A 16,221-nucleotide genomic window follows, 5' to 3' on the forward strand; every position below is an offset into this window, starting at 1 on the left:
ATTAACTATTCCACTGTATAAATATACACAAATAATAAGGGTACACACAAACTGTGCTATTCTGAAACTACAAAATAAACACAGATACATTGATTAAATACAAATTAAACTATAAAGCCAATGACCTTCCACTTGACATTAGTTTCACATGATGGACAGTGTTGCTCCACTGTGGCTGGATTCCGAGGTACGCATCATGCACCATGTCATGGTTTAATTCCCTTGCGCTCCATACACAGTCCATCAGCAACGTTTGTCAGCTCTACCTTCAAAACACAGCTTACATGGGATCATGTGCACCACCTTGCTGCTACACTCTGGAAGTCACCACCGTCTCCCGTGTTCCTTCTGCATCCTCCTGTGGTCAGCCCTCACACAGCTGCCAGGGCAATCTCATAAAATCTAAGTCAGATCATGTCCTTGCTCTGTACCAAAACCTTAGCAAGCTCTCTCACTTGATTCCAAGGAAATGCCAAAGTTCCTACACCAGCCCGCAAGACCCGGCCTGATCCAGCCCCAAACCTCCCTGACCTAACCCCCTTCTACACCCTCCTCTCCCTCCCTTCTCTTTCCTGCCCCAGTCACACTGCTCACCTGCTGTTCCTCAGACTCACCAGGCACACCCACCCTGCTCCAGCCTCACAGACCCCTCTGTCTGGTGGCACACATGGCTGCCCTGAGTACTGTCTCTTTGATCTTCACTCAGATGCCTCCTTTCAGAAATGCCTTCTCAAGCCCCTACCTGAAGCCACACTCCTCCCAACCAGCATGGCCAGGGCCCTTCCTCACTTTCCTTTTCTCCACAGCACCCCTCACCATCTGCCACACTCGGTATTTGTGCGCCGCCTGTCACCCCTATTAGAATATCAGCTCCATGAGGCCAGGGACAGTCCATGTTGTTACCTGCTATTCCCCCAACCCCTAGAAACTGCCTGGTATACAGCAGGCACTCAGTAAACACCTGCTGCATGTGCTGCAGAATCACATGGTCTTCACATGGCCCCAGTTATTTCTTTTTTTTTTTTTAGATGGAGTCTCTCTCTGTCAGCCAGGTTAGAGTGCAGTGGCGCAATCTCAGCTCACTGCAACCTCCACCTCCCATGTTAAAACAATTCTCCTGCCTCAGCCTCCTGAGTAGCTGGGATTACGGGCATGCACCACCACACCCAGCTAATTTTTTATATTTTTTGGTAGAGACAGGGTTTCACCATGTTGGCCAGGCTGGTCTGGAACTCCTGACCTCAAGTGATCTGCCTGCCTTGGCCTCCCGACCGAAGTGCTGGGATTACTACAGGCATGAGCCACTGTCCCCGGTCGACCCCAATTATTTGTATACTAACTCTACATCGGTTATTTTCTCCTTAGCCAGTATTAATGACGTTAACATTGTCACACAGAATTCTGTGACAGGATGATGACCTGGAAGATACAGGATATACTTTTATTTGTTTTTCAAATAACAGCACACAGAAAACAGATATGCCACACACAGAAAACCTGTAGAACTCTAAGACAGATAGACAGGCTCATAACTTTCCTAGACCCCATTTTGAGGAATAGGAAATTAGAGAATGGTGAAAAAGCCCAAATATCACCCCATGAAGAGGTCACCATTCCCCAAAAGGAAGTGGCTGCCCTCCCATGATGGACCACGGACCCCAGAGAACGGCCTGCACAAGTGAAAGCACAGCACTACCTGCTAAGCCAAATCTGCATCCTGTTGATGCCAGACCTGTCATTTCACCAAAGCTATAAACTCAAACTGCAAGGCCCCTTTATAATCGGACCCAGAGTTACTTTCCAATTTCATTACCAGTGTACCACTTATTTCCAGTAAGAACCAAATGGATCTTGCCCTGTCAAGCATCTCCTTGTCCCCTGCAACACATTTTGCAGGTTTTAACGTAATTACACAAAGTAATACATGCTCACTAAATAAACCAATACAGAGAAGCAAAAAAAAAAAAAAAAAAAAAAGAGCAAATTACTTATAGGCCCAAATCTACCCCCCGCACCAGGCAGGTAACCACTCTGACACCGAATCTTGGGGAACCTTCTCCCTGTGTGTGTGTGTCTCATGTAAGTGAAGCCACTCCCACCGGCTCCCAGACACACCCCCTCCGCACCTCACCTGACATCAGCCCTTCTTCTGGTTCATTAGCAGACACCACATGCTCTCCCTGGTCACCCCAAACTCCACCAGCCCTCACCTTCTGAACATCTGGCAACTAAGCATCTGGCGATATCCCACTGGGATGTCTGGTATTGTTACCTAACTTTTCCCATGTACGCCCTAGCAGGCCAAGGACATTGTTAGACTGTAAACCTCAAGGACAGAAACTACCGCATAGCACCCATGTAATACAACTTTGATAACTAAAGATTTCAGGCTGGGTGTGGTGGCTCACGCCTGTAATCCTAGCACTTTGGGAGGTCGAGGCGGGTGGATCACTTGAAGTCAGGAGTTCGAGACCAGCCTGGCCAACATGGCGAAACCCCATCTCTACTAAAAATAGAAAAATTAGCTGGGCGTGGTGGTGCATGCCTGTAATTCCAACTACTTGGGAGGCTGAGGCAGGAGAATTGCTTGAACCCAGGAGGCAGAAGTTGCAGTGAGCCGAGATTGTGTCACTGCACTCCAGCCTGGGTGACAGAGCAAGACTCCAACTTAAAAAAAAAAGGTGAGCCTGGCCAGGCTTGACGGCATCCCTGGCAGCGCCCTGCTGTGCCCCGCGGCTTGCTGAGTGCCTGCTGTGGCACGGCGGGAAGGAGTTTGGCACACTCCCACTGAAAGGGTGAGAGCAAGTGAAAAGCAGGGTTAGAAACACTTTCCTGTAAAAGCGAAGCCTTGGATGCCTCTTTCAAGGAGGTCGGGCTGATGACTCATCGTGTGAAGTGGAGAGAATAAGAAAATAAATTAAAATGATGGAAGAAAATGATCCTGCAGGGGCAGAAAAAAAGCAGCGACATAACAGAAGAAATACAGGGCAGGATGGTGAGGTTGACATTGGTCCTAAAATATAAAGCCGTCCTCCGAACGTGAAACAAAAGACAGAAAAAAAAGAAGTTAAATGAGGAGGTGAGTGTTACAGAAAAGGAGGGCAAGCAGGATGACTTCTCTTTGGCTGTGGGATTACAAACAAACTAAAGAGGAGAACAAATAGGATATTGCCAGCTAGTACAATGATGTGTCATTATTAAAAAATGGGATTAAAGCCATCATCCTGTATTCCTCACCTCTGCAGTCTAAAACTACAACAGCATGTATCATTTCACTACTTGATCATTTCCCCTCCCTCATAATTAGATCAAATTTATATATATATATATATATTTTTTTTTTTTTTTTTTTTGAGACAGAGTCTTGCTCTGTCACCCAGGCTGGAGTACAGTGGCACAATCTCGGCTCCCTGCAACCTCCACCTCCTAGGTTCAAGTGATTCTCATGCTCCAGCCTCCCTAGTAGCTGGGATTATAGGCGCACGCCACCACGCTCAGCTAATTTTTGTATTTTTAGCAGAGAGGGGGTTTCACCATGTTGGCCAGGCTGGTCTCGAACTCCTGACCTCAAGTGAGCCACCATCCTTGGCTTCCCAAAGTGCTGGGATTACAGGCGTGAGTCACCATGCCTGGCCTTCAAATTGTAATTAGCATGCATCACTTTATGTTATGGTCTGAATATTTGTGATCCCCAAAATTTGTTTGAAATCCTGACCTCCAAAGTGATAATACTAGGAGGTAGAGCCTTTGGAAGGTGATTAGGTCAGAAGGCTAGAGCTCTCATGAATGGGATTAGTGCCCTTATGGAAGAGGCCCCAGGGAGCTCCCTTACCCAACGGGAAGACTCAGTCTGCAACCCCTTAGAGAGCCCTCACCAGAACCTGCCCATATTGGCACCCTGATGGTGGACTTTCAGCCTCCAGAACTGAAGGAAATACATTTCTGTTGTTTTTCAGCCCCCAGTCTATGGTGCTTTACTATAACAGCCCAAAAAGACTAAACTACTTGATAATTTAAAAAATTAGCTCTTTAGAAGTTTATTATGAAAGTTCAGAAAATACGGCTGGTTGCAGTGGCTCATGCCTGTAATCCCAGCACTTTGGGAGGCCGAGGCAGGTGGGTCACCTGAGGTCAAGAGTTCAAGACCAGCCTGACCAACATAGTGAAACCCCATCTCTACTAAAAATACAAAATTAGCCAGGCATGGTGGCGCATGCCTGTAATCCCAGCTACTTGGGAGGCTGACGCAAGAGAACTGCTTGAACCCAGGAGGCAGAGGCTGCAGTGAGTCGAGATCACACCACTGCACTCCAGCCTCGGTAACAAAAGCAAAACTCCATCTCAAACAAACAAACAAAAAAAATTCAGAAAATATTTTAGCTGCTAAAATGAAGTATAAATTAACTATGTAGTATTGATGCCATGAGATGAACTTTAAAAAACACTTTCTAATCCCAGCACTTTGGGAGGCTGAGGCAGGTGGATCACTTGAGCCCAGGAGTTCAAGACCAGCCTGGGCAACGTGGCAAGCCCCATCCCTACAAAAGAAACCAAAAAAATTATCCAAGTGTGGTGGTGGGCACCTATAGTCCCAGCTACTCGGGAGGCTGAGGCAGGAGCATTGCTTGAACCCGGGAGGTCGAGGCTGCAGTGAGCTGTGATTGCACCACTGCACTCCAGCCTGGGCAAGACCCTGTCTCAAAAAAAGTAAATAAAATAAATAAAAAGTAAATAAATAAAACTTTCTTAATTAACCTCACCATAAATGTAAATGCCCTGGCCAATAATCTGATTATTTAAAAAACAAACAAACACACAAGAACACCTTGCTCTTTCTCCTTGCCAGCAGTGGGCAAATTTTATGTGATACTCCACATACTGTGTGTACGTGTGTCTGTGTGTGTACGTGCGTGTCTCTCTGTCTTTCTTCTTCTCTTCTCCTCTTTCTCTCTTCTTCTCTCCACTTTCTCCCTCTGTCCTTCCCTCCCAGAGCGACACATTATATTTGCAGATCCTAGTTAGGAAAGTGATTCCATGAGGGCAGAGAGTAGTCCTGGAGAATGCAGGTATCCTTTTCTTCAAAAAAAAATACATTGATAGAAAGACATCTAGCTCTCTGTGACATTCTGTTCAAAGAAGAGAAAATAGAAGGGAAATGACCTCCCTGTGTTCTGTTTGCTGTCCTGCAGGCCCCTTCAATTTTCTGATAACTCGAGTCTCCTAGGCACCTCTGGGGGAACTGAAAGTAGCCTAAGATATCTTCTGGGTTAAATATGGTGCAAAAAGAAGCCACATTCATGAGTTCTAGAGAATTCAAGCAGGTCTGAGACATCTAAACCAAGGAAATGTATTCGAAAAAAACTCATCAAAAGATCCCACAGTGAAAAACCCATTTGGTGACCTGATGTTAAATCTGACTTTTCGGAAGCAGGAGGATCACTTGAGACTGGGAGGTTGAGGCTGCAGTGAGCTGTGATCGCACCATTGCACTCCAGCCTGGGTGACAGAGTAAGACCCTGTCTCAAAAAACAAAAAAGAAGCCCACTTTTTGGCTGGGCAAAGTGACTCACACCTGTAATCCCAATATTTCTGGGGAGGCTGAAGTGGGAGGATTGCTTGAGCCCATGAATCCAAGACTAGCCTGGACAACACAGCAAGACCCCATCTCTACCAAAAAAAATAAAGAAAGAAAGAAAATTAGCCAAGTGTGGTGGCACGCCTGTAGTCCCAGCTACTCAGGAAGCTGAGGCAGGAGGATCACTTGAGCCCAGGAGTTCGAGGCTATAATGAGTTATGATCACACCACTGCATTCCAGCCTGGGTGACAGAGCAAGACTCCATCTCAAATAAAAATTCCACTTTTCTTTTCCTCATTTCTGCTGACAAAGTTAGGTAACAAGAAAGACCACTCTGGCTCCTCAGGACATACTCTCCTCTCCACAGCTCAGCAGCTTACCACAGGAGGAAGCTGTAGGACCAGCGTCAATCCCCGGGTAAATAAGAGGCAGAAGCCTCCACCCTGGGCTCTGAAGACACCGAGCACACTCAATTGTCACCCCCGCCAGCCCACTCCCACCTCTTGCCTTCTTTTCCCATAAAGCACATACCACCTCCTAACAGACCATATGATTTATTTTCCCCACCTTCCTGCTAAAATGTAGGCTCCAAGAGGTCAAAGTTCTGTGTCAGACACACCACTGCCTGACACTTGCAGAAGCTAAGAAATTTTTTTAAATAAATGCCACAGAGATAAGTGGGAAAGAGTATTTTAATATTATACATGATCACGTTAAAAAATAAGACCACTCGAGATCGCCTGCGTTGTATTCTCACCCAAACAATGAACCTGAAAGAAGTAATGAGGAAACAATCAGACACTTCCAGATCTTGGGACCGCCTACAAGACAACTGGCCTGGATTCTTCAAAAATGCCAGAGTCATGGGGAAAAAAGAAGGGGAACTGTTTTAGATGCACAGTGACTAAAGAGACAGGACAACCAAATGAAATACATGATCGCTAACTGGACCCTTTAAATAGCTGGAAAGGACATTTGGGGGCAACTGGAAACATCTAAACATGGACCATATGTTTGATACCCTGTGTTCATGTTCAATTTAGGGGATGGGAGAATAGTATTGTGGTTACATAGGAGAATGCCCTTTTTCCTAAAAGACACATACTGAAGTATTTGGGGGTAAAGTGCCACCATGTCTGCAACTTACTTTTAAATGGTTCAAAAAAAATATTTAGTATTATTTATAAACAGAAAGACAGGCTGGGCGCAGTGGCTCACACCTGTAATCCCAACACTTTGGGAGGTCAAGGCAGGCGGACTGCTTGAGGCCAGGAGTTCGAGACCAGCCCGCCAACGTGGTGAAACGCCATCTCTACTAAAAAAAAATACAAAAATTAGCTGGGCATGGTGTTGCACACTTGTGATTCAAGCTACTCAGGAGACTGAGGCAAGAGAATCGCTTGAACCCGGGAGGTGGAGGTTGCAGTGAGCCGAGATTGTGCCACTGCACTCCAGGCTGGTTGACAGAGCGAGACTCCATGTCAAAAAAAAAAAAGAGAGAGAGAGAGACAAAGGACAAGTGACAAAATGTTATTCCTGCTGAATCTAGGGGACATTCATAATCCTTTCAACTGCTGTGTAAGTTTTAAATTTTTCAAAAAAAAAATGGGGCAAAGGGAATTAAAAATAAAAGACCCAGTGCTAGAGAGACAGGGAGTAGGGGGTGTCAATGGAAGAGTGGGCAGGCTGGGAGAGGAGGGACTGTGCCAGAAAATACAGTGAGATCCAAGCCCCCTGCCAGGGCCTGGAGTGCACACCCACCTTTCCTTCCCTGTCCCTTTAGGCACTGTTCAAATCCTTCCTACTCCAAGAAACCTTCCGAGCTCCCCACTTCACAGCCCCCACTGTATTTGACTCCCACCATATCCCACTATACATGCAACACCTCCTGCATCACACCCATCAGCAAGGGCCGTGTTCCTGTGCGTATGGCACAGGAACCAACCAGAAGCCTCTCCATCCCAGGCAGGGACCAGATCCCTGCCTGACCTACTTTCTGTCTCTAGCAGAGTTAGCACAGCACTGTGCGACAGCAGGTACCCAAGACAGACCTGGAGCAAGAACTTTCTGTCCCTCCCATGCCGTCAAGTCTACTAAGCGGGATGACAGTCAGTATTTCTCATCATCACAACACACTACTTCTGTTCCGCATGGTGGGCCATGGTAAGCACCATAATAAGAATCCAGTCAATGCCACAGAGCTCACTGCTGGTGTGTTCGTGTCTTTGGGAAGGCAACAGTCACTGCCATCCTGTCTACATGCAGCCACCCACAGCTCCCAGCATAAAAGAAACACTCCACAAATGGTGAATGGCTGAATGAATGAATACCTATTCCATTTTCAAACACATGTCATAAATGATAAAAACTAAGATAAATGAAAGTGTAAAATCTGCACAGGCATGCAAACACCAAATAAGCATTATCTACCAGGCTTAATTAAATTTTAAAGGTCTTTTCCAATTAGTGAACTCAAAATCTTTTGCGTTCTAGCACAGAGGTCCCCAACCCCTGGGGCGGTACTGACCCATGGCTTGTTAGGAACCAGGTTGCACAGCAGGAGGTGAACAGCGAGTGAGCATTACCAGCTGAGCTCTGCCTCCTGTCAAATCAATGATGGCATTAGATTCTCACAGGAGTGCAAACCCTGTTGTGAACTGGGCATGTGAGGGATCTAGGTTGCATGCTCCTCGTGAGAATCTAACTAATGCCTGATGATCTGACGTGGAACAGTTTCATCCTAAAACCATCCCCCGCCTCCTGCTCCCATCTGTGGAAAAATCGTCTTCCATGAAACTGATCCCTGGTGCCAAAAAGGTTGGGGACCACTATCCTAGCATCTTAAAATGTAAATTTCCTATTTTCTCATGGCTATGGCCTTAGAGCAGACCTAAAGGATATATCGCACTCACTAAAACAGTGTCATTGGGCCAGGGCAAAAGTAGAGGCCACATGCCTGAACGCTATTGACAAGGTACTATGGAATTAATATTTGTGTCCCTCCAACAAAATTCCCATTTTGAAGCCTAACCTCCAATGTGAGGATATTAGGAGGTGGGCCTTTGGGAGGTGCTTAGGTTGTAAGGGTAGAGCCTTCATGAATGGGGTTGGCGTCCTTATAAGAAGAGAAAGAGACCGAGCACTCTCTCAGTCATGTGAAGTTACAGCAAGAAGGCAGCTGTCTGCAAACCAGAAATCCAGCCCTCACCAGGCACTAGATCTGCCAGCGCCTTGGTCTTAGACTTCCCAACCTCCAGAACTGTGAGAATTAAATGTCTATTGTTTAAGCCCTCCAGCCTATGGTATTTTTGTGACAGCAGCTCAAATTATGACATAAGGGATGGGGGAAGGGACCATGAGAAGCTTGAAAATGCTCCTCAAATGATTCTGATACACACTCCAGAGATGCACTGAGCTCTGAAAGCTGAGGGAGGATGAAAGCAGCAATGCTGACCCTGAACAAAGGAGGAACAAAGGGACCCTGATGGATTCCATCAGCCTGGGATGGGTGCATAAGACACAGTGTTACCATATGCCAGACACTGCTGGGAAGATAGCCCACTATATCATATTTATTCTCGTGTAACATAGAAGGTACCCAGAGTCACCAATGCTGAACATACTTTCCACAAATGGTTCAATTTAGTAGAGGAATCAGTTGTGCCAAGAAATAAATGCTGTGGCTAGCCACTCAACCCTCCCCACCATCCCCCTTCCCCAAGAAATGCCAGTCTCGGGGGAAAAAATAGTAAGTTACTAGAATCTCAGACTTGGAAAGCAAATGTGATCATTACCTAGCCCAACCCACTATCCTATGCATTACTTCCTTCCACAATAACACTAACAAATTCTTATCACCTTATTAGATACTCTGTCATACAGTGCTCAAAGCAACTCATGTGAGGTTGCACAGTTCTGATGATCTGCCTTACTGTGAGTATAAATCTGTTCTACTCTTGCGTCCTAGTGTCCCTGGGGAGACAAGAGGCCTTCCATGCGAAGGCCCTGGACATAGGTGAAGTCCCCATTACCCAGATGTCTCACCAAATCCCAGGTATTTGACTGCTCTTTGATGAGCCACCATATAGATTCCAACAAAGATCACAAGATGCTTCAACAAGCTCCTTACCAGAAGCAGGGAAGCCATCGGCTCTTTTAACTGATCACTCAGCTATTGAGGAAGCGGTAGGAATTTCTAAATTGTTGTCAAGACAACCAAAGTCCAAATATAAATCTCTTTGGGATTCCATTAGGAAGCAGTTTTTAAGTGCACGCACACAAATACCCCAAGGAAATAACAAAACAAAGGTCCCCTCCTTCTCTTTCTCCTCCTCCCCACTCTCTCCCTTCCTCCTGCTTCTTGCCACGTGGTGATGTGTGTTAAAAATGCGTACTGGGAAACTTTTCCACCTTTGGGGTTGAAGCAGCTGCTGCCTCAGTGTTGTTTTTGTTAAGTATTTTTTGTTGTTGTTGTTAACATACTTTGTTGCCTTTAAGCTTCATGTTTCATAATACCAGTTCAGATCACAAAGTGGGACGAATGACACTTTCCTGGTAAGAAGGAAACTCATGGGGTCCTGCCCAGGGTGCTTCCCCCCATCAAGCACACCCTCCTGCACGGCTGACTTCCACAGGTGACTCGGCTCAGGCCAGGAAAGGGCATTCACAAAGGCTTGCTGGGCTGTCCCCATGTGGAATAAACCCAAGAAAGTCCACACATGAAATGTGAGCCAAGAATTTATAACAGGTAACCTAAACAAACCCAATGCTCTTCAGTCCTTGGTTTTCCAAGAACACAAAGCATTCAGAGAATGTTCCACAGGCCATTATCCATCCCATGTGGGAGCATTCACCAATAGAAATAAGCTTGGACATTCCTAACGTGCCAGGAAGACGGGAGAAGTTCAGGTAAAGAAGACCTGGCACCCGGCCCACTTTCACTCCCACCTGCTGCAAATGACTCTAAGGTCAGGAGGTAAGACCTCCCACCCCATGGATGGAGCAGGAAACTACAGCAAAGAGTGCCCAGCAGGGAGCCTGTGCTGAAAGTGCCTACTGCCCATGCCTAAAACAACCTATACCTTAAATGGGAAGCATGTCCCCAAGTCCCCACTGAGCACAGGACCAGGCACAAAAAGACCAACCCCTCAGCCTTCCCAGTGAGAGTGAGATTTTGTTATGAAGTCTATGTTCTCTATCACCTTATAAGGGAAACCCGACAGAAAGTGATTCTAACAGGGAGAAAGAAGGTGTGGCTGTCAGGGTCTTGGTCACAGCAAGACTTCAGGGAGGTGTCTCATGGCTAAAAAACAGGAAGCTGAATGCCAGCCACACACAAAACTTCACCCAGAAAAGACAGACCTCCCTAGGCAAAGCACAAACGAGCCCAAGGTTCCTGTTAAAATGTTGAAAGAGCCTGGGCAACATAGGGAGACCCCATCTCTACAAAAATAATAAAAAGTATTAGCTGGGCTGGGTGGTGCACACCTGTGGTCCCAGCTACTTGGCAGGCTGAGGTGGGAGGATCACCTGAGCTTGGGAGGCTGAGGCTGCAGTGAGCCACGATGGCACCATTGCACTCCAGCCTGGGTGACAGAGTAAGACCCTATCTCAAAAATATACATATATTTTTTTAAAGGACTTTTGGACTTAGCACTGACTGATCCACAGGGTCTCTCGAATCAAGAGAATAAACCTAGGCTGATGCAGGAGGATCCACTGAGCCCAGGAGTTGGAGGGTGCAGTGAGCTATGATAGCACCACTGCACTCCAGCCTGGATGACAGAACGTGACCTTGTCTCAAAACAAAAAAGAGGAGAGAGAGAGAGAGAAGAGAGTAAACCGAAGACAGTCAAATGGTTTTGATCTCCCTCAAATGTTATCCCACCCAGAGAATCAGCCTAATTGGATGAGCAGCTAGAAACACAGCCTGCTGCACACATCTCACCCAGGAAAGAGCCAGCCAAACGAGGGGATGTGGCAAATCTTAGTGTGGACAACAAGGTCATTTGGTCTTTCAAATAAAATGTCCTCTGATTTCAATAAAACTGAAACTTACAGCCACCCTCAAAAAAAAAAAAAAGGAAGCCACAGATGTGGTGTGATATGATTGATGTTTCTTTTCTTTTCTTTTCTTTTCTTTTCTTTTCTTTTCTTTTTTTTTGAGATAGAGTCTCACTCTGTCGCCCGGACTGGAGTGCAGTGGCGTGATTTCGGCTCACTGCAACCTCCACCTCCCAGGCTCAAGCGATTCTCCTGCCTCAGCCTCCCGAGTAGCTGGGATTACAAGCATGTGCCGCTACCGCCCAGCTAACTTTTTTTTTGTATTTTTAGTAGAGACAGGGTTTGACCATGTTGGCCAGGCTGGTCTTGAACTCCTGACCTCAAATGATCCCCCCGCCTCAGCCTCCCAAAGTGCTGGGATGACAGGTGTGAGCCACCGCGACCGGCCACGATTGATGTTTCAAAGCCTCCGTCTGCCTAGAAACCTCTTCTTTCTCTGCTTTGGCATGGTTCTTCCAACTCCAAGTTCAAATTCCTACACACAGAACTGGCAAAGGTAAGGCACTGTCTGCAGGAAGCCACTCAAAGAGTGTGTATCTTTCTTGGAGATAAAAGAAGTAAAGAGATTTCCTCCAGCTTCCTCCTCTCCCAGGTTTGCTAATTGGCACCCTGAACTCATAGATTAGCAGGAAATGGTAACATGTATCTTAAGAGATCATCTGGTATAGTCCTCTGCCTTAAGGGGGAACATGTTATTATGCCCATTTCATAGATGAGGCCACTGAGTTGCTTTGCTAAAACGACACAGGTCTTTGGTGGGAAAGAGTGAGAGCCTAGGTTTCCTGCCTCTTGACACAGGGTTCTTGCCACCTGATCAGTGTCCTGGTAGGAGGATATAGAGACCTGTCCCTAAACACCGAAATTGAAAATAAGGGGTCCTTTGATAGTGCAGGGCTTGGACCACCTCAGTAAAAGTCAAGAGAAAGAGTTTAAGAAAAAAAAGGCAAAAATATGTCCTATTTCACCTTTCCCAAGGCCAGTCCTGACAAACACAGCACATCAAGGCTGCCTCTTCATTCCTTGGAACACGACATTCCTTCTAAGTCTCTGAAGGCCTTTCCTGAGGCTGAAATGGCCCCTCAAGAGGGAAGCATGGGATTCCTGGAATTTATGTCTGGAAATATTAGAGGGCCTGGGGAACAGGAAAACCCACTCCTGCCACACAAAAAGGTCAACAGAGAAAGACCAGACTAGATCCTGGCCGTGGCTGAGCAAGTCGGGGGAGGTGGGGATCTGTGCGGATCTGTGCCAGGGGCTACCAGGGAGGGCAGGGCCTTCCCAGATCCTCTGGAATTCTAAGCCAACCGGACAATCGAGTTAGGGTAAGGGATGGTTTTGGAAGAGGCCGGTGATGGGAGCTGATGATGGGAGCCTGCCGGAGGTTCCACAAGAGCCTAGAGGAAGCCTAGAGACGCTGGCACAATTCAGTCCTCACCGAAATCATTTCCTCTTTCTACAGTTCTTGTACCCCCATCTTGACAGATCAGTTCGCACAAGAATGCGACCCTTTCGCTGCCCTTTTTTAGGAAATGGTTTTCATGAGACCAGCTTTGCCAATGACACGGGCGGGTACACCAGATGCTAAAGGCTGCTGAAAACGCCCTTAGAACCGGCTCTTCTTTTAGAAGAAGGAATTCTGGAATGCGGAGTGGGCCCCCGAAAGGAAGCGACCCTACGTTTATCTGAATTCCCAGGAGCGGTTCGCCAGCGGCTCCCTGCGTCCTCGCCGGGTCCCCTGTCTGCAGTCCCCGGGCCGCACGGATTGACTGCTTCTTTGTTTCTGGCTGCTTTAAGGCTTCTTCGGGCGGAGAAAACCCCACTTTAGCGGAGTGATGGTGGGGAGGACTTTCCCAGGCTGCTTCTTTCACCCGCAGCAGGGAAGTCTGCAGGGCGCGCTCCGCACAGGTCACTGCCTCACCTTCCACCCCGGCCGCGCCCTCGGCTTTCACCCCCTTGGCTGGGTTCGCTTTTGGTTTTATTTTTCTGTTTTACGTGAATAAATCAATTGCCCGCAGGAGGCAAAAGAGCACTCAGCGACTTGGCTGAGCAACTTAAACTTTCTGCCGGAAGGAAACTATCAAAAGCGGAGGAGAAAGCCCTCGGGGCCCCAGACTCGCCGCCACTGCCCTGTCCCCGCTGGGGGTCCCCGCGAGGTCGCCGCGGATCCGGGGACTCGCTGGCCGGGAGGAAAGAGCGGAGAAAGCCCGGGGCAGGCTCGGACCCGGACCCCGGCAGGGTGAGAGCGGGGGCGGACCAGAGGGGCGCACGGGAGGCGGCGAGGCGGAGAACAGGAGGGGTGCGGAGAGCGAGGGGCGCACGGACTAGGGGAGCCAGGGGGACCCGGGGAACTAAGGGGCGCGCGGACGAGGGGGACGGGGGCTACGAGAGGGGTGCGGAGAGCGAGGGGATCACGGGGACTGAGCGCGCAGGGAATAGGGGAGCGAAGGGGCGCGAGAGCGCGGGCCGGGGTCCGCCGGTGGGTGGCGGCCAGGACTCACCCCGAGAAGGCACACTTTGAGCTCCCGTATCGCCATCATGTGCTCGCAGCCAGGCAGTGCCGGGGCTCAGCAGCATCCTCCGGGGCCGCCGTGCCCGCGCCCCGCCGGCGTCTCTCGCCTCGGCCCCTCGCTCGCGCCGCCCGCGGGCGGAACCGCCGCCGCTGCTATTTCTGGGCAGCCGGCCCCGCCGCGGTGGGTCACGTGGCCGCCGGCCGGCTCCTCCCGGGCGCGTCGGGTCCAGCCTCGCCGGCCCCCAGCTCCCAGGAACGCCCCCGGACGGCGTCAGCCACCCCGGACCTGCGGCGTCGCCGGCGGATTGCCTCCGCCCTCGGACCAGCCCCGCGCGCGTCGGCCTCCCCCAGCGCCCTCCGGCATCCGCCCCTCCCGGCCCCGCCTGGCCGCAGGGCCCGGGTGGGTAGGAAGGACTGGACCGGCCCTGTGGAGACCTGGCCCCACTACCAGCGGGTCCCTGAAGATGCCATTCTCATCTGGAAAGCGAATGCTCTCGGCCGAGGCCGTTTGCCTGGCAGCCCGTGGAGGTCTGCGGGTAGTCCCATCCTCAAGCGACATTCTGGGTCCCACGCAGAAAAAGTCAGGCCACTGAAGGGGCCGCTGTGAGGACAGGGGTGAGGAGAAGGGGGCTAACTTTTCGGCCTGCCTTTCTCGACGTTCCTAATACCCGAGCTTCCGTTTAACATATGTGTGGCTCTTCAGCTCAGCCAAGTTCATTTTTCTGTATACAGCTGAAAATGATTCTAGAAGCAAAACTCGCTGTCCGTGTCTGAAACAGGAAACTTGCTTTCTGGAGCAAACTCTTTTTCTCAGTAGAGCAAATCCTGCAACTTGTGTGGGCAGAAACCCAGTCCTCAGAAGTACAGGTAGAAACGTGGAGATCCCAGCAGACCCCTGCATCGTTCCTAACCGGGAAATGAGCAGAGTCTGTGGCCGCACACAGTCGGGGAGGCTTGGGTAACTGTGTTCTCTTCTCCATGTATGGCCTAGAGCACCTCATCCACTCAGATGACTTCATTCGTTGCTGCTACAGAAATGTCAGCCTTTTCAATGTAATCTATCTGAACAATTCACTGGCATTTCAGATGGGAAATGTTTTTTTAAAACCTGATTTTTTAAAACTTCATCTCCTATCCCAAACTCTCAGGCCTCTCTCCTAACCTTCCAATTGTAATCAATGGCATTTCCATTCTCCTAGCAGGCCACCCACCGTGATTATCTGGCTTTGTTCTTACAGAAGCCAGGTTGAAGCTACCCAGTACCCAAGTAGCCCCATCCAATGGGAAATTCCAAATCAAGGCCTCCAAAGAGATAAGTCCTGAAATACTGGAGTCAAAATGGGCCCTGAAACAGACAATTCACAATTAAATTCCCCAGAAGAGCAGGAACTTTGCCCTGGAGGTGCAGGCTTGTGGAGATTACTCAAATGGACTAAACTGTACAAAAGGCAGCCATGGACAAGTTACAGGTCCATTGTGTCAGTATCCGTCCTTGACTTTGTATCCAAAGCAGAGTCTTCTATGTGGGCAGGGTAAAAAGAGGCTTGCCCAGAATCAAACAGTCCTGATCACAATATCTCCCTGCCCTCAGATTTGCTAATCAGAAAACCACCCCTACACAGATGCAAAGACACCTCCCCCAAGGCCTTCGCCAGCCCTGAGGGCACCTGCTAAGACTTGGATCTCCACACTGAAACATGTCCTTTTGGCTTTCCAGCTTGATTCCCAAAAGCCAGTCAAACCAGGGTGGAAGCCTCCACTGTGTTCTACATCCCGTGCAGTGAGTGGAGCTTTGTGAAGTTGCCTTAGATTGCTAAGGGCAGAACTGTGCCCAGACAGAAATAGGCAAACCGAATTTCTCTTGTGTTCCCTTACTCTTTTTCATGACTGCTCTCATTCTGCTCTCTTCTCCACTAGCCCGGGTGTCTGGGATGCTTGCATCGTTTCTAGGCTCTCCCAAAAGAGTCCCGTATCCAGCCCTTCCCTCCCTGAGAATCGCCCCAGTCTATTTGTCCTTCTCCCCTCCCCTAGTTCTGTTAAAAATGACCTCATTTGTGTCTCATTCTGATCAGG

The 16,221-nt window shown here is 48.8% G+C and overlaps 1 protein-coding gene across 1 annotated transcript in view; it reads right to left on the reverse strand.

Moving 5' to 3' along the window:
- Window positions 1-14,364, reverse strand: part of RAB31 (RAB31, member RAS oncogene family) — a 154,794-nt gene extending 140,430 nt beyond the window's left edge. Inside the window, exon 1 of the mRNA XM_019014143.4 lies at window positions 14,138-14,364. Within this exon, the coding sequence (XP_018869688.1) occupies window positions 14,138-14,176 (39 nt within the window). The 5' untranslated portion in view covers window positions 14,177-14,364. The remainder of the gene's footprint in view (window positions 1-14,137) is intronic.
- Between the last annotated feature and the right edge of the window lie 1,857 nt (window positions 14,365-16,221).

Source organism: Gorilla gorilla, chromosome 17, assembly GCF_029281585.2.
Source record: "Gorilla gorilla gorilla isolate KB3781 chromosome 17, NHGRI_mGorGor1-v2.1_pri, whole genome shotgun sequence".
Taxonomy (NCBI): Eukaryota; Metazoa; Chordata; class Mammalia; order Primates; family Hominidae; genus Gorilla; species Gorilla gorilla.